The sequence below is a fragment of the Chiloscyllium plagiosum genome, chromosome 13 (genome assembly GCF_004010195.1).
Source record: "Chiloscyllium plagiosum isolate BGI_BamShark_2017 chromosome 13, ASM401019v2, whole genome shotgun sequence".
NCBI lineage: Eukaryota > Metazoa > Chordata > Chondrichthyes > Orectolobiformes > Hemiscylliidae > Chiloscyllium > Chiloscyllium plagiosum.
Window position 1 is genome coordinate 13,494,570 of NC_057722.1, and position 23,256 is coordinate 13,517,825.

Here is a 23,256-nt window from a genome sequence, read left to right on the forward strand (position 1 = left end):
CGGCGGGGCGGTGTGGACTTGTTGGCCCGAAGGGTCTGTTTCCACACTGTAAGTAATCTAATCTAATCTAAAACATGCAAACCACCCTGTGTGAAAACTATCTCCCACAGGTCTTTTTAAAATCTCTCTTCGCTCACCTTAAAAATGTGCCCCCTAGTCTTGAAATCCCCCATCCTAGGGAAAAAAGCAACTACCATTAACTCTATCTATACCCATCATCATTTTTACAAACTTCAAGGTCATCTCTCACCTTCCTATGATCAAAAGATTGACTTACTTCAGTTTAGTGGTAAGCCCAAGGGTTAACTGCAACTGAATTTATAAAGTTAATGCAAGCTATAGTGAAATTGGCATTTTAAGTACAAGGTAGTGCACAGTCCGTTTTTATAATAGCAATGCAAGGAATACCAAGTTCCAAGGATAGTCCAGTTTCCCCAAGATCTAATATGTAAATAGAAACTAACTCACAATCCAAGCATATCCACGTATTATCTACTCAAAGGAAGGAAAATTGGATTGCTTTTCAATTATTCAATGCCTGCTCATCATGTGATCAATTCAACTGACAGCTCCCTCCCATGATATAAACATTTCAATCAGATTTAGTGAAGTAAATTAGCCTGAGACAGTCAAATCTAAGCTCAAACATTTTGCATTTTAATCCTAAATCAGAAACTTTCCGAAATATAAACTGAATAGCATCTAAATAAGCATTAATTTAAAAGTTCTGTCGAAAAGAATATTCTTTTATTAATTCACGGGATGCTGGTCATGAAAGCATTCATAGAATTTAACGCCTGTACTTAATTGTCCTCAAGGAGCTGCCTTCTTGAACTGCCACATCTTTGAGATGTATAGACACCTACAACATGAGGCAAGATATTTTAGGATTTTTACCTGCTTACAATGGAGGAACAGCAATAGTTGTTCCAACAAGAAATTCCAAATCAGCACTGAGAGAAACTTAGAAGGTAACTTGTAGATGGTAGTGTGGTAGTGTTTTCATGAAGCTAATGCTCTCATCTTTCTAGGCTGCCTTAGATGTCATATATTGCAATCATGTCGTACGAATCGCGGAGTAAGCAAATAAGGTGGTGGATATGGAGCCAAAGGGGTTGATTTGTCTCGGCTGGTATTGAGCTGTTTGTATGTGTTGGAGCTGCACTCATCCAGGCAAGCCGAATGAATTCCACTCTATCATAGGCCTTTCCTTGATTCAATTCCATCCTCTCTCGTTTCCCTTGCTTCTACTTCAAACCAGTTACATCTGAAATGTTCAATTTGTTTCTCTTCATAGATGTTATTCATCTGGAACATTTACAGCATTTTATTTTTATTTAACTTCTCACTGCCAGCTAGATATCAGTGCTATAGCTGTAGCGGAATTAACTAGTTTCAGGCAAGGCTATGTTTCGAGCACAATTCTTCAGCACTGCAGATGGAACATGCATGGAACCCTCAGTTCCTGCAGTGCACTGAATGCATTTTTTAAAAATTTCACATAAAAGGGAACTAAATCTGCCAAAGGCCGGCTCTTGTAACGGTGAGAAACCTAGGCCTAAAAATAGATTACAGTATTCACTTGGCAGTTCTGGCTAAACATAATTGTAAATGCTTCAAGCTTTGTCTTTTATATTTACATACTAGATACTGCCATCATTTACAGTAGGGATGCTCAGGGAGCCTTCTTCTGTGTGACAAAAAGATTGGAAGAGAGAAGGACCCAAAGCAAGAGAGCTTTGTGCCACTGAAACAGTGCAGGAGAGTGTGAGATAGCAGGCTCATAACGAGCAGGAAAGAAAGTGAAATCAGTAGGTTCTCAAACAGCATGAGAGAATGCAGGACTATACCTTCAGAAAAAGAGCTGCTTGCATAACAGGACAGCCGCAGGAGACAGCAATCAGTGTCAGGGAGCTCTGTCAACTGATTTCTTTGTGTCAAATCCAAAGTGCAATGTCACAGGAAGAAAAAGGTGGGTATTTCTTCTATGTTCTCTTATATTGGCCAATGGTTTAAACCAGTGGCGGAAGTATACAACGAAGAAATTCACTTTTAACATGTTTAACATCCAAATTAACTAACAGAATAGAGATAGCAAGGTTGGCTAAATATTGCAGCTCTAGAATGAGAGCACTGGTGGACACAGATGCACTTCATAGCAGCCACATTTGCAGCACATGAGAGCCCTCAAGGTGCTTTCATAGCAAGAGCAGACATTTCAGCCTGCTCCCCAACCAGAGTTGTGTTTTTTTCCAGGACCCTAAACTTAGCATGTTTCAAACAAAGCCTATCGCAATGCAAGAACTCTCTTTTTCCCTGTACTGATAGTGAATTTCTCAACCAATCTTTGTGCCACCATGTTTCAGAAGGCAGTCATGCACCACACAGGCATAGAATGGAGGAAAATAGAGGTAAGTGACGACAACACTTGGTACAAAGTGCCATTCAAATGAGAAAAGAGAAATATAGCAATAATTGAGGATAATATAGATACGGGAAATAGATATTGCTCTCTACAGCAAAGACACAGTCACCCACCTAGTGTCAAGATTCAGACCATTTGAGTCTTGGAGTCATAGCACGGAAACAGACCCTTCAAACCAACTTGTCCATGCCAACTTGATATTCTAACCTAATCTAGTCACATTTGCCAGCACCTAATCTATATGAACCCTTCCTAATCATATACCCATCCAAATGCCTTTCATATGCTGTAATTGTACCAGCCTCCACCACTTCCTCTAGCAGCTCATTCCATACACACACCACCCTCTGTGTGAAAAAGGGGAGAGTGGCTAGGATTTCTGGATGCGTTTGGCCTGCTTGTTTAGGTTTGTTGTTAAGGTGGCGGTAGACTGTGTTCATTGGCAACCTGTTCTTTTTGAATACGCTATATAGGTGCTTTTCCTCTGCTCTTCGTAATTCCTCTGTGCTGCAGCATGTGGTGGCTCATTGAAATAATGTTCTCGTGTAGCTGAGTTTGTGGGTGTTGAGATGACTGCTTCAGTAGTTCAGTATTTGGTCCATATGTGTTATTTTCCTGGAGACGCTGCTTTGAAGTTTCCCATTGGTTGGGTGCTCTGTGACACCTAGGAATGGCGAGTTTGTTGTTGTTTACCTCCTCTTTTGTGAATTTTATGCCAGTAAGGATATTATTGATGGTCTTGAAGGTTTCCTCTAATTTATTTCGTTTAGTGATGACAAAGGGGTCATCCATGTAGTAGACCCAAAGTTTGGGTTGGATGGTTGGCAGAGCGGTTTGTTTGAATATCTGCATTACTACCACTGTAAGAACCCTGATATCGGAGATCCCTGGGTTCCATTGGTTTGCCTGCAGGTTTTGTTATTGGAAGTGAAGTGGGTAGTATGGCATCGGTCCACTAGCTTGACGATGTTGTCTTTGTGGATGAAGTTGGTGGTGTTTGGTGTGTGTGCCTTTGGTTCTTCTAAGAGGATAGTCAGTATTTCTTTGGCCAGGTTGATGTTCATGGATGTGAACAGGGCTGTTACGTCAAAGGAGACCATTATTTCATCATCTTCTACCTTGGTGTCTTTGATGGTGTTTAGGACTTCTTGGGTGGAGTGAACAGAGTGTCGTGAGTCTTCTACTAAGTGTTTTAATCTTTGCTGTAGTTCCCTGGCTAATCTATATGTTGCTGTTCCAGATGGTGAGATTATGGGTCTGAGGGGAGTTCCTGGTTTCTGAATTTCAGATAATACATAAAACAGGTGTTAGATCTGTCTAGTTTCATTTTTTGGAAGTCGGTCTGGTTTAATTCTCCAGATTTCTGACGTTTTTTTGAGTAGGGCTCTGATTGGGTTCTCTCGTTGTGGGGTTGGGTCTATTGTCACCTGTTGGAAAGTTGTCAGTATTTGCAAGCTTTCTCAATGTAGTCTGTTTGGTTTAAAATGATTGTCAAGCATCCTGCAGATTGGGTAATGACACTAAAGTACCAAACACTACATTGGACAAACGGGCAGAAAACTAGCCACCAGAATACATGAACATCAACTAGCCACAAAAAGACATGATACACTATCACGGGTATCCTTACATACAGATGAGGAAGATCACCACTTTGGCTGGGACAACATATCCATCCTAGGACATGCCAAATAGATTCATGCACAAGAATACCTAGAAGCATGGCATTCCAACCAGAACTCTATTAACAAACACATCGACTTGGACCCCATACAACATCCTCTGAGAAAACAAAAAGGAAAGGACATCACCAACCCAAGGAAACCTAAACACAAAAGAAAGCAGGTAATAATACCAGTGCTTCACTGGAAGCTCCCTGATGATGCTATAGACTCAGAGTCATAGAGATGTACACCATGGAAACAGACCCTTCGGTCCAACCTGTCCATGCCGACCAGATATCCCAACCCAATCTAGTCCCACCTGCCAGCACGCAGCCATATCCCTCCAAACCCTTCCTATTCATATACCCATCCAAATGCTTCTTAAATATTGCAATTGTACCAGCCTCCACCACTTTCTCTGGCAGCTCATTCCATACACGTACCACCCTCTGCATGAAAAAGTTGCCCCTTAGGTCTTTTTCATATCTTTCCCCTCTCACCCTAAACATATGCCCTCTAGTTCTGGACTCCCCGACCCCAGGGAAAAAAACTTTGTCTATTTATCCTATCCATGCCCCTCATAATTTTGTAAACCTCTATAAGGTCACCACTCAACCTCCGACCCTCCAGGGAAAACAGCCCCAGCCTGTTCAGCCTCTCCCTATAGCTCAAATCCTCCAACCCTCGTAACATCCTTGAAAAGGTTCAGAAAAGATTTACAAGTTTCATAACATCTTTCCGATAGGAAGGAGACCAGAATTGCACACAATATTCCAACAGTAGCCTAACCAATGTCCTGTACAGCTGCAAAATGACCTCCCAACTTCTATACTCAATACTCTGACCAATAAAGGAAAGCATACCAAACGCCTTCTTCACTATCCTATCTACCTGCGACTCCACTTTCAAGGAGCTATGAACCTGCACTCCAAGGTCTCTTTGTTTAGCAACACTCCCTAGGACCTTACCATGAAGTGTATAAGTCCTGCTAAGATTTGCTTTCCCAAAATGCAGAACCTCGCATTTATCTGAATTAAACTCCATCTGCCACTTCTCAGCCCATTGGCCCATCTGGTCCAGATCCTGTTGTAATCTGAGGTAACCCTCTCCGCTGTCCACTACACCTCAAATTTTGGTGTCATCTGCAAACTTACTAACTGTACCTCTTATGCTCTTGTACCGATCCTTGTGGCACTCCACTGGTCACAGGCCTCCAGTCTGAAAAACAACCACCACCTTGTCTTCTACCTTTGAGCCAATTCTGTATCCAAATGGCTAGTTCTCCCTGTATTCCATGAGATCTAACCTTGCTAATCAGTCTCCCATGGGGAACCTTGTCAAACGCCTTACTGAAGTCTATATAAATTACATCTACTGCTCTGCCCTCATCAATCCTCTTTGTTACACTTCTTCAAAAAACTTAAATCAAGTTTGTGAGACATGATTTCTCACGCACAAAGCCATGTTGACTATCCCTAATCAATCTTTGTCTTTCCAAATACATGTACAACCTGTCTCTCAGGGTTCCCTCCAACAACTTGCCCACCACTGAGGTCAGGCTCACTGGTCTATAGTTCCCTGGCTTATCTTTACCGCCCTTCTTAAACAGTGGCACCACGTTTGCCAACCTCCAGTCTTCCGGCACCTCTCCTGTGACTATCGATGATACAAATATCTTAGCAAGAGGCCTAGCAATCACTTCTCTAGCTTCCCACAGAGTTCTTGGGTATACCTGATCAGGTCCTGGGGATTTATCCACTTTTACCTGTTTCAACACATCCAGCACTTCCTCCTCTGTAATCTGGACATTTTGCAAGATGTCACCATCTATTTCCCTACAGTCTATATCTTCCATATCCTTTTCCACAGTAAATGTTACCTAGGAGAAAGTGAGGACTGCAGATGCTAGAGATTAGAGTTGACAATGTGGTGCTGGGAAAGCACAGCAGGTCAGGCAGCATCCGAGGTGGAGAATCAACATTTCAGGCATAAGCCCTTCATCAAGGCTAATGCTCAACATGTCGATTGTCCTGCTCCTCGGATGCTGCCTGACCTGCTGTGCTTTTCCAGCACCACATTCTCGACTGATAATGTTGCCTAGTATGGTGACAAAACATCTGAAAACCAATCTTCCAGCTCAGTAAGCAACTTACATCCACAACCTCAACCTGAGCTACAAATCTTGCCAAAACACTTCTATTATTCTAAACTCATGTTCATGAGAGACCAAGTTAGCATGCAGATGCAGTATATGCATTGAGTAAATTACCATAAAAAATTTACCATAAGTAAATTACCAATGGAATTCTGGCCTTTACTTGCAAAGTTAGAATTCTAAAATAGAAAAGCCTTCTTCTCACTATATAGAGTGTCTGAGGCTGTATCTAGAATGCTGTACAGTTTTGGTTCCCCTATATTTAAAATATGTACTAGCATTGGAGACAGTTGAAGAGATTCTTGGCTAATTCCTGTAATGAATGGATTGAGAGATCAAGAATGGTAAAATGGGTAAGGTGTTGATATATTAGAATTTACAAGAATGAGGGTGATCTCCACGAAACATGCAAGATTCTGAGATCCTTGACAACGTTGATTGACAGGGGGGGGGGGGGGGGGGGGGGGGAGAAGAGTGATTTTCACTACTGGGAAATCTCAAAATAGGTGACATAGTTACAGAATAAGGAGATACACAGTTAAAACTGAGATGCAAGGGATTTCTTCTCCGGAGAGAATGGAATGGAATGGAATTCTCCACCCAAACTGGTTGCAGAGGTTAGATCACTGAAGTAAAGAGAACGTAGATAATTTTTGAACCATCAGGAAGTTGAGGGACATCCTGAGCTGACACAAAAAAAAGTTGAGGTCTGGGACAGATCAGCTATGATCTTATTGAATGACTGAACTGGCTTAAGTTGGGCTGAATGGCCAATACCTGTACCTATTTCTTGTGTTATGGCCTTATCTCAGGGAGACACTGTTACAATACTGTCCATGTCAGTACACATGAAACAGATTTAAGATGAGGTAAATAATTTTCTCCCTTGTGTCATTTCCCTTGCCTTCAAAAACAGCAGAACAGCTCTATTTGCCAAAAGGCTCAGCCAGACAACAAAGGAAGAGCTAGTACCTGAACAAAACAAATACAAATGTAAAAGTTTGAAACTGACTAATGGGAAAACCATTAACCACAGCGAAGGGTAACAAAACAGATCATAAGAGCTACAAAAAGGGAGCATTAAAAGAAATTTGTAAACAATACTGAAACACCCCAATTTAACTACCATGTTTGGAAGTGGATATTCAGGATCAACCTTGGCCCTGAAATTATTATCAGTAATATTATTAATGAGAATTAATAACATGCTAAAAAAGCTATGCAGCATCAATATTTTGGTAGAGAATGCAGTCAGTATGCAAGAAGATCAAAGGGAACTATTAAAATAAAATCAAAGACAGCCCTCATTAACATTAACAAAATAAAACATCACTGAAGAGTATAAAATTCCCAGAATCAGATTGTTTCTATCACAGGGTTTTAAAGTAAATTTAAAGACTGCAAACGCTCCATCTACTATATTCTAAAGTTTTGATTTTAGAAACATTCCTTAAATAGGAAAATTGTGCATAACACTTTACTATTTGAGAGAGATGACAGGGTCGAAGAAAAATCATAAACATGCTAGTTTAACATTTGTTTTTGAGAAATCATTGGTCAATAATTCAGGTGACAGTGAACGAATGCAATGAAATAATTCAGCTAATCACAAAACTAACATGCGCAAAGGGTATTTCATACCTGATGAACCTGATACGTCATCTTGTAGAGGTAACTGAAGTATGAACAGTCTACATTATGAGTTACATGAACTCCCATAAGGCACTTGATAAAATATCGCATTAGAGTCTGTTAGTCGAAGTTTAAATCCATGGATTTGTAGGCAAACTATTGATGGCATGTACACACAATTGGCAGGTAGTCTAAATGGCAGGATGTGACCCAAAACATGCTGGGACCTCTATTTACAGCATTTATTAATAACTGTGATGAAATAACCACATACCCAACTTTGCCAATGACAACATTAGACAGTATTTTAAGCAATGTAGACGACAGTGTAACATTATAAAGATATGTGAATAGGTTAGAGAAATGAACAAACCATGGAAAATGGATTTCAATGTCAGCAGATAAGTCACCCACTTTGGACCTGAAAATGGATAGGACACTTTTGAAAAGATGTAACACTTGAAACAGACAAGATCCAGAGTGACTTAGGTACTCAAATACATTCTTAGGAAAATGTTATTAACAGGTAGAGAAAATAATAAAATGGATTAATGGGATACTGGTTTCCTGTCCTGAAGTATTCCCAGATGCATTTTAAGAATTCAGTGACAGTTCATTGACCGAATTTAATTTCACAATCTGCTTTCTACTCATACTCTGAGTTATTACTCCAGTGTTATAACTACTAAATTGTCTAGCTAAATTAAGTTATTGAGAACTCAGTGTAGGTCTTCGAAAGAATGGGGAGCTTGCAGGTCAAGGTGGATTTCTTTTGTAATTAAGATTGGAGAGCCGGAATACCAAAATAGAAAACTTTAATTTGTGACTCACCTTTAAATCACTCATAAGTCTATTATCACATCCAATCATGTTATGGTCACTGTGATTTAGGAGTCCCTTACTATTAGATTGGTCATTAATTAAGACTTGTCATCACTAAACCTAACATGGTCCTGCTGGTTCAAGGACATAATTTTCCATGAAATTTTCTCAAAGTCATTTAAGGAATTATCTGCTTTTGGAACTAGTTACCACAGAGGTCCCACCTTCTCAACTTATCCTCTTGCTGCGGGGTGGTGACTCTCAAATTAAACTGCCACCAGTCATCTACATCTAATGAGTGCGCAACCCTATGATATTCTTGGACTAACGCAACTTCAGTTACTCGTATTATGGAGCAATGGAGGTTTTGAGGTTTGGCAGTGGTGGGTGGTAGGCATATGATCACTGCTCTAAACAATCTGGCCTGAAGCCAATATACTGCGTTATTTCATTTATACTGCATTTATAATAGCAATATAGCAGCTAAATGTTGGAAGGTGGAACAAGATATATTGCTTTTTTTTCAAATTATAAAGATGATTTCTTTGGTTACCCTTCCACTCTTGTTCCGGCAGGTTTTGCTATCTAGAATCATACAGTATATACAACATTGAAACAGGATCTTTGGCCGTCCATCAAACATCAAACTACACTAATCTATTTACTTGAACTAGGTCCATAGGCTACTCTATCCTGGCATCTTAAGTGCTCATCCAGGTGCTTCTTGAATGTTCCGAGTGTACTGGACTCTACCATCCTCTGGTGCAGCACATTCCATATATCTACCACCCTCTGGGTAAAAAAAAAAATTTATCTCCGATCTCCCCTAAACCATTTGCTCCTCACCTTAAGCTTATGCTTTTTGGTCTTAGACATATCTGCCATGAAGAAGAGATTCTCATAATCTACCCTGCCTGTGCCTCTATAATTTTATTTACCTCAATCAAATCACCCCTCAGCCTCCTCTGCTCCAAGGAAAATAAAACCAGCCTATCCAATTTTTCCTCAGAATAGAGACTTTTCATGTTGTTGAATCCAATAATTTTTAAGATTTTTTTCATCAGAAATTGAGTATGCAAATTTCCCTCACAAGCATGTGTTTCCGATGTTACTTTTAATAATTTACAATGCTCGCATTAACATTCAAAGGGTTTTTAACGAATCCAAACTAAAACTGCAACATCTATGTACTATCACTGCTCCTTAGCGATTAGCCAATAGAACCAGTTAATTTGATGACCCACATCCATACAAAAAAAATCCAAGAAAATGTTGAATAAACCTATTGATTCTTGGTATTTATTGGATCATACATTTTAAACTCTGTATGACTACCTGCTTTCAGTGACCTATTTTCACACTAGACCAGTACACACGCTCCAGAATGGAATTTTTATAATGTTCCAAAGTTTGCTTCTTGACATTGACCAAGGATTCGCATAATGGTGGGGAAGGGTTGGAAGTATAATCATAAACTTTGGTATTTTATGCTTGCCCATTAAATGACCTACAAGTACTGCTAAGTCTTTCAGAATCCAACACACATCAAATGTTAGTTACTGGTACTACACTCTCACCACTATTTCAATGAAACAGCAACTGAAACTTGTTCACATGATTGTCAGGTCATGACTGATTAAATTATATCAAGTACAAAAGATACTAAAAACACAACTGTGTAATTTTCAAGTTTTATAACAGTTCTGAACAAAGAATACAAAGAAAATAGCATTCCTGATATTACTGTCCAATATACACTGATATGGGTCAGACAACAAATGGAAGGTATTCACACATTTTTGTCCACTGTAATAATGGAGCTTCCACTCCCCTTCCTCACTAAGACATTTTCAGCTTCTGCCAATTAAAGTTGGCAGAACAGACCAAATGCTGGCTCAACAACAACCGGTATTGATACAACAGGACAACACAAAGGAAGAATTGCTGCAGCTTGTAGTTTCAAGAGCCTGGTCACTTTAAACAAGTTTGCAAGACAAATCACTAACGCATAACCCATGTCACATCTTGTTTCATCATAAGAATACTGCAAAACTGTTCATTTCTTTTCTGTAACAAGGTGCCAAAAGCAAAACAATTAAGATGGCTATATCTTCATCAATATGAAGTCAGTGCTAAGGCAAGGCAACACTCAATGCCATGTTGTATTTAATCAAATGCAAGGTGCATGCTAGATTCAGGTTATACCAATGACTTGAGGAATACAGACAGCAGTAATGCTTAGGGAGGAGCCAAAGACGGGACAAGTGAGGCCTTGCAGACACTTCAAAACAGTAGCTAACCCTTCCAACTGCAATATAAACACTACAGTGACGTCGGCAACACTTTATGAGTCTGTACCATTCAGCTATGCAAATCCATATCGAATCCAAATCTCAGCTATTGATTACATTGAGTCATAATCTAAAACTCTGCAATCTCAAACATTGGTCGTTCTGCAATACCTACAAGCAAATAGATAATCGAAAGTAGGATAGAAGGGTGCAATATTGTAATTGTGCACCTTAAAGATAACCTGTAATACAAGCACATAAAGTTCATGTTCTCTAGTTATTTCATCCATGCTAACAGGTAAGTGCAGTTATTCAGTATTACGTTACTGCTGAAATTAATCCGAACTCAAGGCACATGTACATAAGCTGTAGCAAGTAGAAATTCCTATGATAGTAAAAGACTTGACTAAAGCAACTGCCATTTTCTTTTTTTGCAGCAAATTTCAAAATTTAATGTCAGCCACTTGCAGAAGTGATATCACTTCAATCATGACAGAAAACCTATGGTCCACTACACATTTAGTATTAATGCCATACAAAACGTCACATTGCAATTGTCAATCCTAGTTTAAATATTGCCTTGAGTAAATTTTTAAAGAAATATTTCCATATATTTATACTGAACGTTAGTTTACTGCGCTTTTGTAGTCAACAGTAAACCAATTCCAATGACAATACAACCAACACAAATGAAATAGTTTGGGGAACAAAACCTGCAGAGGAACTGAACAGTTACTTTGCAGTCTTTGCGGTGGAAGATATCAGTAGCATACCTGAACTTCAAGACAGTCAGCGGCAGAGGTGAGTGTCATGACAATCACTAGGGAGAAGGTGTTGGGGAAGTTTTAAGATCCAAAGATAAATCACCCAGACCAGATGGTCTACAGCCAGATTTCTGGAGTAAATAGCACAGCAGATTCCTGATATATTGCTGTTGACCTTTCAAGAATCACTGGAGTTAGGGAGAGTCAGAGAAAACTGGAAAGTGGCTGATGTAACACCCCTGTTTAAGAAGGTAGGGAGGCATACGACAGGAAATTATGGGTCAGTTAGCCTGACTTTGGCTGTTGGCAACATTTTACAGTCCATTATTAAGGATGAAATTATGGAGTACTTAGAAGTGCAAGGTACAATAGGGCTCAATCAGGACGATTTTGTCAAGGAGATTCATGTCTGACAAATCTGTTAGAATTCTTTTGGGGAGGTACTGAGCAAGTTAGACAAAGAAGAGCCAGTGGACGTGATCTATTTGGATTGCCGGAAGGCCTTTGACAAGGTGCCCACAAGAGGCTGTGAAATAAAACAAGAGCCCATGGCATTAGGGGCAAAGATAGAGGCAGGGATAGAGGATTGGCTGACTGGCAAAAGGCAGGCGGTGGAGATAAAGGGTTTTTTTTCAGGATGGCAGCCAGTAACAATTCACAGAGGTCAGTGTTGGGACAGCAACCGTTCATATTATACATTAATAATCTGAATGAAGGAGCTGAGGGCATTGTTGCAAAGTTTGCAAATAACATAAAGGTAAGTCTTTCCAAACATAGACAGGGACTGACATAGTGTTAAGGGTTTAGATGGAGAGGAATTTGTTGAGTGTGTGCAAGAAAATTTTCTGATTCAGTATGTGGATATGCCCATTACAGAAGGGGCAAACTTGACCTACTCTTGGGAAATAAGGCAGGGCAGGTGACTGAGGTGTCAGTGGGGGAGCACTTTGGGGCCAACGATCATAATTCTATTAGTCTTAAAAGATAGACAGATCTAAATGTTGAAGGTCTAAATTGGAGAAACGCCAATTTTGACGGATTAGGCAAGATCTTTCAAAAGCTGATTAGGGGTAGATGTTCGCAGGTAAAGGGACGGCTGGAAAATGGGAAGCCTTCAGAAATAAGATAACGAGTGTCCAGAGAAAGTATATTATTGTTAGGATGAAAGGAAAGGCTGGTAGGTGTAGGGAATGCTGGATGACTAAGGAAATTGAGGGTTTGGTTAAGAAAAAGAAGGGAACATATGTCAGGTATAGATAGGATAGACCGAGTGAAGCCGTTGAAGAGTTTAAAGGCAGTAGGAGTATAGTTAAGAGAGAAATCAGGAGGGCAAAAAGGGGACATGAGATAGCTTTGGCAAATAGAGTTAAGGAGAATCCAAAGGGTTTTTACAAATTCATTAAGGATAAAAGGGCAACTAGCGAGAGAAGAGGGCCCCTCAAAGAACAACAAGGCGGCCTTTGTGTGGAGCTGCAGGACATACTAAACGAGTATTTTGCATCAGTATTTATGTGGAAAAGGACATGGAAGATATAGAACGTGGGGAAATAGATGGTGACATCTTGAAAAGTGTTCATATTACACAGGAGGAAGTGCTGGATGTCTTGAAATGCATAAAAGTGAATAAACCCCAGAACCTGATCAGGTGTACCCTAGAACTCTGTGGGAAGCTAGAGAAGTGATTGCTGAGCCTCTTACTGAGATATTTGTTTTATCAATAGACACAGGTGAGGTGTTGGAAGACTGGAGGTTGACTAACATGGCGCCACTGTTTAAGAAAAGTGATAAGGACAAGCCAGGGAACTATAGACCAGTGAGCCTGACGTCGGTGATGGCAAGTTTTGGAGGGAATCCTGAGAGACAGGGTGTACATGTATTCGGAAGGGCAAGGACTGATTGGGGATAGTCAACATGGCTGTGTGCGTGGGGAATTGTGTCTCACAAACTTGATTGAGTTTCTTGAAGTAACAAAAAGGATTGATGAGGGCAGAGCGGTAGATGTGATCTATATGGACTTCAGTAAGTTGTTCGACAAGGTTCCCCATGGGAGACTGGTGAGCACGGTTAGGTCTCATGGATTACAGGGAGAACTAGCAATTTGCATACAGAACTGGCTCAAAGGTAGAAGACAGAGGGTAGTGGTGGAGGGTTGTTTATCAGACTGGACGTCTGTGACCAGTGGAGTGCCACAAGAATCGATGCTGGGTCCACTACTTTTCATCATTTATATAAATGATTTGGATGTGAGGATAAGAGGTATAATTACGTTTGCTGATGACACCAAAATTGGAGGTGTTAGTGGACAGCAAAGAAGGTTACCTCAGATTACAACAGGACCTTGATCAGATGGGCCAATGGGCTGAGAAGCGGCAGATAGAGTTTAATTTGAGGTGTTGCATTTTGGGAAAGCAAATCTTAGCAGGATGAACACATTTAATGGTAAGGTCCTCGGGGGTGTTGCTGAACAAAGAGACCTTGGAGTGCAGGTTCCATACCTCCTGGAAAGTAGAGTCGCAGGTAGATAGGATAGTGAAGAAGAGGTTTGGTATGCTTTCCTTTATTGGTCAGAGTATTGAGTACAGTGATTGGGAGGTCATGTCGGACATAGGTTAGGCCACACTTGGAATATTCCATGCAATTCTGGTCTCTTTCCTATCAGAAAGATGTTGTGAAACTTGAAAGGGTTCAGAAGAGATTTACAAGAATGTTGCCAGGGTTGGAGGATTTGAGCTATAGGGAGAGGGGGAATAGGCTGGGGCTGTATTCCCTACAGCGTCGGAGGCTGAGGGGTGACGTTATAGAGATTTATGAAATCATGAGGGACATGGATAGGATATACAGACAAAGTCTTTCCCCTGGGGTGGGCATAGGTTTAGGGTGTGAGGGGAAAGATATGAAAGGGATCTAAGGGGCAACTTTTTCATGCAGAGGGTGGTACCTGTGTGGAATGAGCTGCCAGAGGAAGTGGTGGAGGCTAGTACAATTTCAACGTTTAAAAGGCATCTGGATGGGTAAATGAATAGGAAGGGTTTGGAGGGATATGGGCCAGGTGCTGGCAGGTGGGACTAGATTAGGTTAGCATAGCTGGCCGGCATGGACAAGTTGGACTGAAAGGTATGTTTCCGTGCTATACATGTCTATGACACTAAGTGGAGGGACATGTTATGCTGAGGAATGGAGAGCCTGCAGAAGGACTTGGACATGCCAGAAGAATGGGCAAAGATGTGGCAGAGGGGACACAATGTGGGAAAGTGTAAGATTATGTACTTTGGTAGGGAAAAAAAAAGACTATTTTATAAATGGAGACAGGCTATAGAAATGTGAAGCACCAAGGGACTTAGATTCTCTTTAGGCTAACATGCAGATTAAGTTGACAGTTAATGCAGCAAATGAAATGTCAGCTTTCATTTCAAGAGAGCTAGAACACAAGAGTGGAACTGCACTGTGGAGGCTGTATAAAGCTCTGTTCAGACCACACCGAGAATATTGCGAATTGTTTCAGACCCAGTATCGAAAAGGGGATATGCTGGCATTGGAGGTGCTCCAAGGGAGGTTTACAACAATGATCCCAAGGACGAGGGGCTTGACATGAGGGATCTGTACCCTGAATTTAGAAATGAGAGAGGGGGGAGGAATCTCTTTGAAATACTGAGATATTTGGATTGAGTGGACGTGGAGAAGATGTTTCCACCAGTAGGAGAGACTGGAACCCAAGAACATGACCTCAGAATATCAGGATGACCTTTTAGAAATAAGGTGAGGAGGTATGTCTTCAGCCAGAGGGTGGTGAGTCTGTGGAACCCACTGCTGCTGAGGCTGTATGGCCAAGTCATGGAGTGCATTTAAGACAGAGAGAGAAAGGTTCGTGAGAGAAAGTTATTCCAAGCATCACCTAAAAATACAATATCAGGAGACACTACATCTAGCTCTTCTGGGGGAGAGAGGCAAGGGGCCAAAGCATACAAAACAAAAACAAAGTTGTATGAAAGTCAACCTACCCCTCACTTTGCTGACCACACTACTTCAAAGAAAAGTCTCGACAGTCAAATGACAGATGTACAAAAATGAAAGCTCTCATTTTCTTACCACATAAACATGCTAATTATGAGGAAGAAGAGAAATCTGAATCTCAAATTGACAAAGATTTATAGATACTACCACTAGAATTTCAGTGGTGCACAATGGTGAGTGGCAGCACGACTGCAAAACAAACCAAAGAACTTATTTGACAACCGCAACGTGATCTGTGCAAAAATCAAAGTATTGATCATTTTTATATCCTGTTTTGGAAAAATACGCAGTGAACAAGAGCAATACTAACCTAATGGTAAGCTAAAATCGAGAATTCTCCAGGCTGTGAACAATGGACCATTCGAATTTCCCCATCTCAAATTAAAAGATAGTGTTAAATAAGGCTATAGAACTAAATTGAATAAATTGAGGTAAAGTACAGCCATGACCAAATTGAATAGTGGAAACTGTACAATAAGCTGACAAGCCAAAGTCCCCCAAACAGAATTGAGGGCAACATCAATTTTCAACTTAGATTTTGAACACTAACAGGATCCTTCTTTGTTGTTTTCTGGAACAGCATATTCCAAATTTATTTTCTACACCGTTAGCAATTTTTACCTTTTAGACACAAAGATTTGTCTTAGGAGTAGACAACTATTTGGTCCCTCTCGCCTACTCCATTGTTCAATAAGATCAGAGCTAATTTGATTGTGGCCTCAACTCCATTTTATAACCAACCCCTATGAATTTTAGATATTTTTGGATTAACAAGGGAGTCAATCTATATTTGCCTTGAAAATATTCCAGGATCTCATGCACCATTCTTTGGAAAGAGTTCCACAAATTCAATCGACTGACCATAAAAATGTCTCATTTCCACCTCCAATGGCAGGTCCATTATTTATAAACTGTATCACCTAATTCTAGTCTCTCCCACAGGTAAGGAACATTCTTTCAGCATCCACTCTGTCGAGTCCCCTCCGTTATACATTTCTTATAAAAGTTTCAATTACAGCACCACTCAATCTTCTAAACTCTAATAGAAACAACCCCAGTCATGTCCACTCTCTCAAGTTAGCCCTTGCATTCCAGTTATCAGTTGAGTGAACCTTTGCTGAACTGTTAACTCATTTATATCCTTTCCTAAATAAAAAAAACTCAAAACTGTATGCAGTAGCTCAGATGCTGCCTCGCTAAAGTACTGTGCAATTGCAGCAAAATGTGCCTACTTTCACAACCCACTGCCCTCGCATTCCATTTACCACCTGAATTGCTTGATGTACCCGCATACTAAGTTTGAGGCTCACATACCAAGACTCCCAGATCTCTTTGTACTTCGTATCTGCAATCTTAGTCCAGCTATATAACGATGCATTTCTATTCTTCCTGCCAAATGGACAACTCACATTTACCCAAATTATATGCCACCTGCCAAATTTTTGCCCATTTGCTTATCTAGACCCTGTTGCAGATTAGTGTTTTTCACATCTCACTTTGATTAGTATCCTTAAATTTATCAGCAAATCTAGCTACCATCGATTCAATTCATTCACCTCCCTATTCATTGAGGTAAAATATCAAAACCCCAACTGAACCCTATGACATGATACACGTCAAAAACTCCAAATACAACTGATCAGTACCACACAAAATTTAAACAAAAAGAAGTGCTTTGCAAATTACTGTAAAACAATGTGTTTATCCCTTTACTGGAAGCAAAAATGGAAAATAAAAAGCAAAATGGCATTTATAATTCTGGTGGAGATTTTATTATTGAGCGACACAAACTGCAAATATGTTGACAAAACGTAATTGACCTGAAATATCTACTTTGTTTTTCTGTCAATCTTACTATTTCCAGTAATTTTCACTCTCATTCTAAATTAATGCCAGGGTCTGCAATTAACTGATTTCCATTTTCATAGAATCCCTACAGTGCAGAAGCAGGCCATTCGGCCCATCGAGTCTACATCGCATCCTAACCCAGACCCACTCCCCAACCTATCCCCACAAGCCTGCATTTCCCACGGTTAATCGGCCTCCCCGACATATCTTTGGCACTATGGGCCATTTAGCATGGCTAATCCACCTAACCTGCCCATCTTTGGGCTGTGGGAGGAAACCGGAGGAAACCCACGCAGACACGGACAGAATGTGCAAATTGCACAGAGTTATCCGAGGGTGGAATCGAACCTGCTGCTAGGCATCAGTGCTAATCACTGAGGCACCGTGCCACCCATTTGCTCAATAGCAAATGCAGTGTATTTCTTTTCTGATCGCTGTTAAGTGGTGATCCTTCAAAAACCGCAGACGATCAAAACAACGTTGTGTGTTTCGACTGGGGACGTGAGGCTCAAGATGTCAAAACAAGAGCTGTCGACAACAACAAAGCAAAGTGGGAGCAAATAAAACAAAACGGCAGGGGGGGCGGGGGGGGGGAGAGAAAGAGAAGTGGTGGCATTGAAGTATGAACAGAAAATCCCTCTTCTATGCAACATCGGTAAATCTCAATTCCTCCCCACCCCAAACAAATCCACCAGCCGGTCTGAACCATTTACGAGGCCGACGCTGTGCGTGACAAGTCAGGAAGCAGTCAATTGTCAATGGCTGCAACCAGAGGCTGGGAACGAGGGAGGGAGGCAGCGCGGACATTGCAAAGGAAACGCCTCCCTCTCTCCCCGCCCCGCTCCACAATAACCATCGCCATAGAGGACGCCCGAAACAACAGCCTTTTCCCCCAAAACAAGGCCCGAAAAGGATGGGAGGGCTCGAGGAAATAACACCACCAGCAGCAGCAGCAGCAGCAGTACACCACGGCTCTCCACCCCCTCATCCCCGGGGAAATCGGCCATCCGCAGAGCCCCGGGGGCCCACCATCCCAGGGAAAGGTGGTGGTTGGCGAGGTGGACAGAGGGGGCGGGCTCGCCAGGCCCCGGTGTCAAAGTGACGATCAAAACGATAACGGACCCGGGACCCCCCCCCCGGACAATCGGACGGCGGAGGCAACGAAACGGAGAGGCCCGGATTCTTCCCCTCCCCCGGGGTGTGGGGGGCAACCCACCCTGACTGAACGATTCCAGCGATGCAGACTCTCCTCTCTCACTCCGCCTCACATCAGCGACGCTGCGCAACAACTGCAAGCTTTCCCCCTCCCCCTTCACTTGCCTCACTCCTCCTCACCTTCCCGCCGCCACTTCCGGCCAGCCCGTGCTTGTCCACGCCCCTTCCGGGCCTCACGCTGACGTCAGGTGGGCGGGTCCAGCCGGTGACGGCGGCAACAATAACATCGAGCGCGGTGGCAGAGGTAGAAAGTACGAGAAGGATCCAGCGTCGTCTGTGCAGAGCGTGAGAAGGGAAGGGATGAGAATCACCGCCTACAGCCGCAATGTGAAACTGCCTCCGAAATTTGAAAGAAGACGGTTTAGAACTGATGAGTTTTTATTTCGTATATTTTATGTCATGATACACCTCTAGAGCAGGTGGGGCTTGAACCCTGCATCTGAATTAGAGCCACTAACGCTACACCACTACAGCACAAATTGTTGGGTTTTGGTACTGTAGGGAAAAAGGAAGGGGGATAATAGGACAATGAATGGTATTGATTTTTGGACAATCTGATTACCTGCTGCAGTTTTCCCATTACTTCAGGCACTGATGGAGACCATTTGGCCTCTCAATGTCCCATGTCGAGCTTTGTAGAAACGAATTTAAGTTTAATTTTTATCTTTTTAATTGTCAGCTTTCCGTATGGCAATCCAATCAATCTTTTTCCCTCACTTAATCCCCAATGTTTGACCAGTTTTCTGTTCAAATCCTCAATTGTCTCACAAATGGTCAACATTTTCCAGCTTATTACTGCTGGCTAAACCACACTTTATGTCCCCAGTGTGTTTTGCCACCACCTAATCAGAACAGAACAATTTTTCCTTCTGTCAGAACTTGCTTGGGAATGTTGCGCCAATAATCATGCACCACTGTTCCACACATCATCACAAGATGTGTAAACATATAAAACTCAGAATGAGGCCAGCAACACCCAATTTGCTTGATTGACTGCTTTCTTCAATAACAGTAAAAGACAAAAAGATCTGAATCTGCTTAACATTTAATGAGATTATGGCTGATCAGATAACCCCCAATTCTGTTTTTATGCCTTATCCGCATAGCCCTTGATTCCCTTATTTAAAATCACCCATTTTAGTCCTAGTAATAAGTAAAGATCTTGTTTCTATAGCTGTCTGCAATAAAAAAATGCCAGAAATTAAATACCCTCTGGAAGAAGAAATTCCACCTCATCTCTGTTTCAGCTGAGTTTTAGCATTATTGCACCTTCTGACTGTAGACTCCCATGAGTGGAAAGCATCACACTGCATTTATCTTGTCAATCCTCTGAAGAATTGTACATATTCCAATGAATTGCCTCCGAAGAATTGTACATATTCCAATGAGTTGCCTCATTCTTCAGTTCTGTCTTCAATGAATATAAGCCCAACCTTACTCAATCTCTCCTCAAGAAAACTACTTCATGCCTAGGATCAGCTCGTGACGCTTCTCTGGATTGACTACAGTGCCACAAAGCTTTTCTTTTTTAAAGGGAACAAACACTTCACAGTATTCCAATTGTGATCTAACTAGTGCCTTATAGTTTTAGAAAGTCCTCCCCGTATTTATACTCAACTCCCTTTGCAATAAAAGTCAACATTCCATTTGCCTTCCCTGTTATATGCTGAATTTGCATGCTAGCTTTCTGTGATTTATGCTCAAGAAGCTCCAAATCGCTCTATGGTGCAGCTTTCTTCCATCTTTGCCATTTAAATAATATTTAGCTCCTTTATTCTTCCAGCAAAACTGCATAACCTCACATTTTCCAACATGATTTTCATTATACCAAGTTGTTGCCCATTCGTTCAACATAACAACAAACACAATAACTGGTGACAAGGATGGAGTTGAGCCACAAACTGTGTACTTTGTTTCTTTATCAGAAAGAAAGACATTGCCCAGATTTCGTAAACAGTGCAAAATTGTGGAGGGAACATCGGGAGAAACGTCACAGGGATGAAGTCGATGCTAGGGAACAACGGTATGCACTGGGGAGCAGGCTGAGAGTGGTGGTCATGAGGGGACTTGGGCCACAGCTTAAGGCAAAGAGGGCAGTACTCATCCAGGAGCTTAATGATGTGTGTCATGAGGACTGTCAGGCTGTGAGGGATTTTAGGGAAAAGTGGTACATTAACCAGTTGGTGAGGGAACGGTAGGTGCAGAGGGCATTTACCTAGGTGATTCGCGTACTGAATGGCTGCTAGACACAAGTGGCAGGAAAAGTTCCTGATGTTGAGAAACAAAATGGTGGGAAATATTGGAGGGATGGGATATTTAAAAGAGAAAGATTGTTGGACTCTGCACACTGAACATTTTAATGCATGTTTCAAGATGAATTGTGTGGCTGAGGGAATAATGGTACTGTTTGAGAACCATTAAGAGTAAGACCTTCATAATTCTGAGGGTTGTGGTGCAACTGGAGAAACCCATGGAGAAGACATACCAAGAGCTGGGGAGTTATTTTTAACCAGTGTCACTAATGGTCACGGAATGTTTCTGGTTTTATAAATGGGTACAGCATGAAGGAGAGAGAGGTACTGGAAAAGTACCGCCAGTCAGGCAACATCTGAGGAGCAGGAGAATAGACGTTTCGCACAGGAACGAGCTCGTTCCTGATGAAGGGCTTATGTCCGAAATGTCAACTCCCTTTCTTCAGGAAGAAGGGCTTATGCCCGAAATGTCGATTCTCCTGTTCCTTGGATGCTGCCTGACCTGCTGCATTTTTCCAGCAACACATTTTCTGTTCTATGTTATTCCCAAATTAGAGGGCATGACAGTAAAGATGGAAGTCATTATGGGTGTAATGGTGCCTCCAATTCCCAAATCACTTTATAGGATAAAGTTAAAGTCAGTGCCATTGAAGCTTGCCAAGATTACACTATAGACATACTCAGACCAACTGGTGCCACTGAAGGGTTGTGCACTGGTAAAAGTACAGCTGAGGGACCAATGTGCCAAACTGCCTGTGTATAGAATGTAAAGGTGACCACCGTATATTATTTGGGCAGTCCTGGTTAGAGAAGTTAAAGTTAATTAGGTTATGGTTAACAGGCTGGTAGACTCAAAAACAAGTTTGCAAGAGATTTTGGACAGGTGAAATGCATTGAATAGAATCTTGGGGGAAATGAAAGGGGTAGAAATTCAACTTCAGTTGAAGCAGGAGGCTTAACCAAGTAGTCTGAAGGCACATCCACTACTGTATATTATCCAGCCTAAAGTGAAAAAGGAACTGGAATGGCTGGTGAACCTGAGAGTGTTGGAATCAGTAACCACCTGTGAATGGGCCACTCCAGTCACCCCAGTCGTTAAAACAGATGATGCAGCAAAGATTTGTGGTGATTTTAAGGTCACAGTCAACCCAGCCCAATGTGCAGATCAATATCCACTTCCATGCATTTCAGATTCTTCACTGGACAGGCTGGGGGAAGAAATTTTCAGAAATAGATCAGTTGCAGGATTACTTACAGATGGACCATGCAAAGGAGTCCCAGCCACTGCTGATGACTGACACACAGGTGACTGTTTTGCTATGACTGGCTGTCTTTTGGATCATGTCAGCACCGGCTCTATTTCAGAGGGCCATGGACCAAATTTTTAATGGATTCCAAGGGGTCCAGTGTTATTGGATGACATTTTGATTACTGGATTGTACAAAAAGGAGCAATTGAAAAGCCAAAAAGAAACTCTAAAAGGTTAGTGAAACATGGCCTAAAAGTAAAAAGGGAGAAATGCAAGTTTTTTCTTAGAGGCATTCATAGAGTTCCAGGGCCATGTGGTCAATGATAAGGGAAGATGCAATGTGCTGCAGAAGATGGAATATCCAGTACCACATTCCATCTGGCCTAATGTGAAGGTGCAACTGGAACTGAAACCTGAGAGTGTTGGAACCAGTAATCACCAGTGAATGGGCTATTCCAGTTATTCTGATCTTAAAAACAGATGACATGGTGAAGATTTGTTGTGACTTTAAGGTTGCAGTTCACCCAGTCCAATGGATGGATCAATACCCACTACAACACCTAATATGGTCAGTGGACTGGCTGGAAGAAAGACATTCTCAAAAGTGGATCTGTCGCAGCCAACTTACAGATGAGGCAAGCAAGGGAATCCCAGCCACAATCGTTAGATAGTGACACACAGGCAATTGTTTCATTACAAGTAGCTCCCCTTTGTCATCATATTAGCACTGGCTCTATTTCAGAGGGCCATGGACCAAATTTTGAATGGATTGCCAGGTGTCTGGTGTTATTGGATGATATTTTGGTCAGTGGATCAACCAAAGAGGTGCATTTGAAAAGCTTAGAGATAAAAAGAGGGAAATGCGAGTTTTTTGTTTTGAAGATTCCTTTGAGTTTCTGAACTATTTAATTGATGTTAAGGGGCTACA

General features: G+C 41.5%; 1 protein-coding gene across 2 annotated transcripts in view; it reads right to left on the reverse strand.

Moving 5' to 3' along the window:
* Nucleotides 1-18,917, reverse strand: part of fam168b (family with sequence similarity 168 member B) — a 44,662-nt gene extending 25,745 nt beyond the window's left edge. Inside the window, exon 1 of one of the 2 annotated variants that reach the window (XM_043701918.1) lies at nucleotides 18,829-18,917. Coding sequence is in view for 1 of the 2 variants with exons in the window: in XM_043701917.1 (XP_043557852.1) it covers nucleotides 8,250-8,252 (3 nt within the window). In the remaining variant the exon portion in view is untranslated. Of the gene's footprint in view, nucleotides 1-8,249; nucleotides 8,281-18,828 lie in introns of those variants that run through there. The other variant, XM_043701917.1, reaches the window with a different exon arrangement.
* Nucleotides 18,918-23,256: the final 4,339 nt, after the last annotated feature.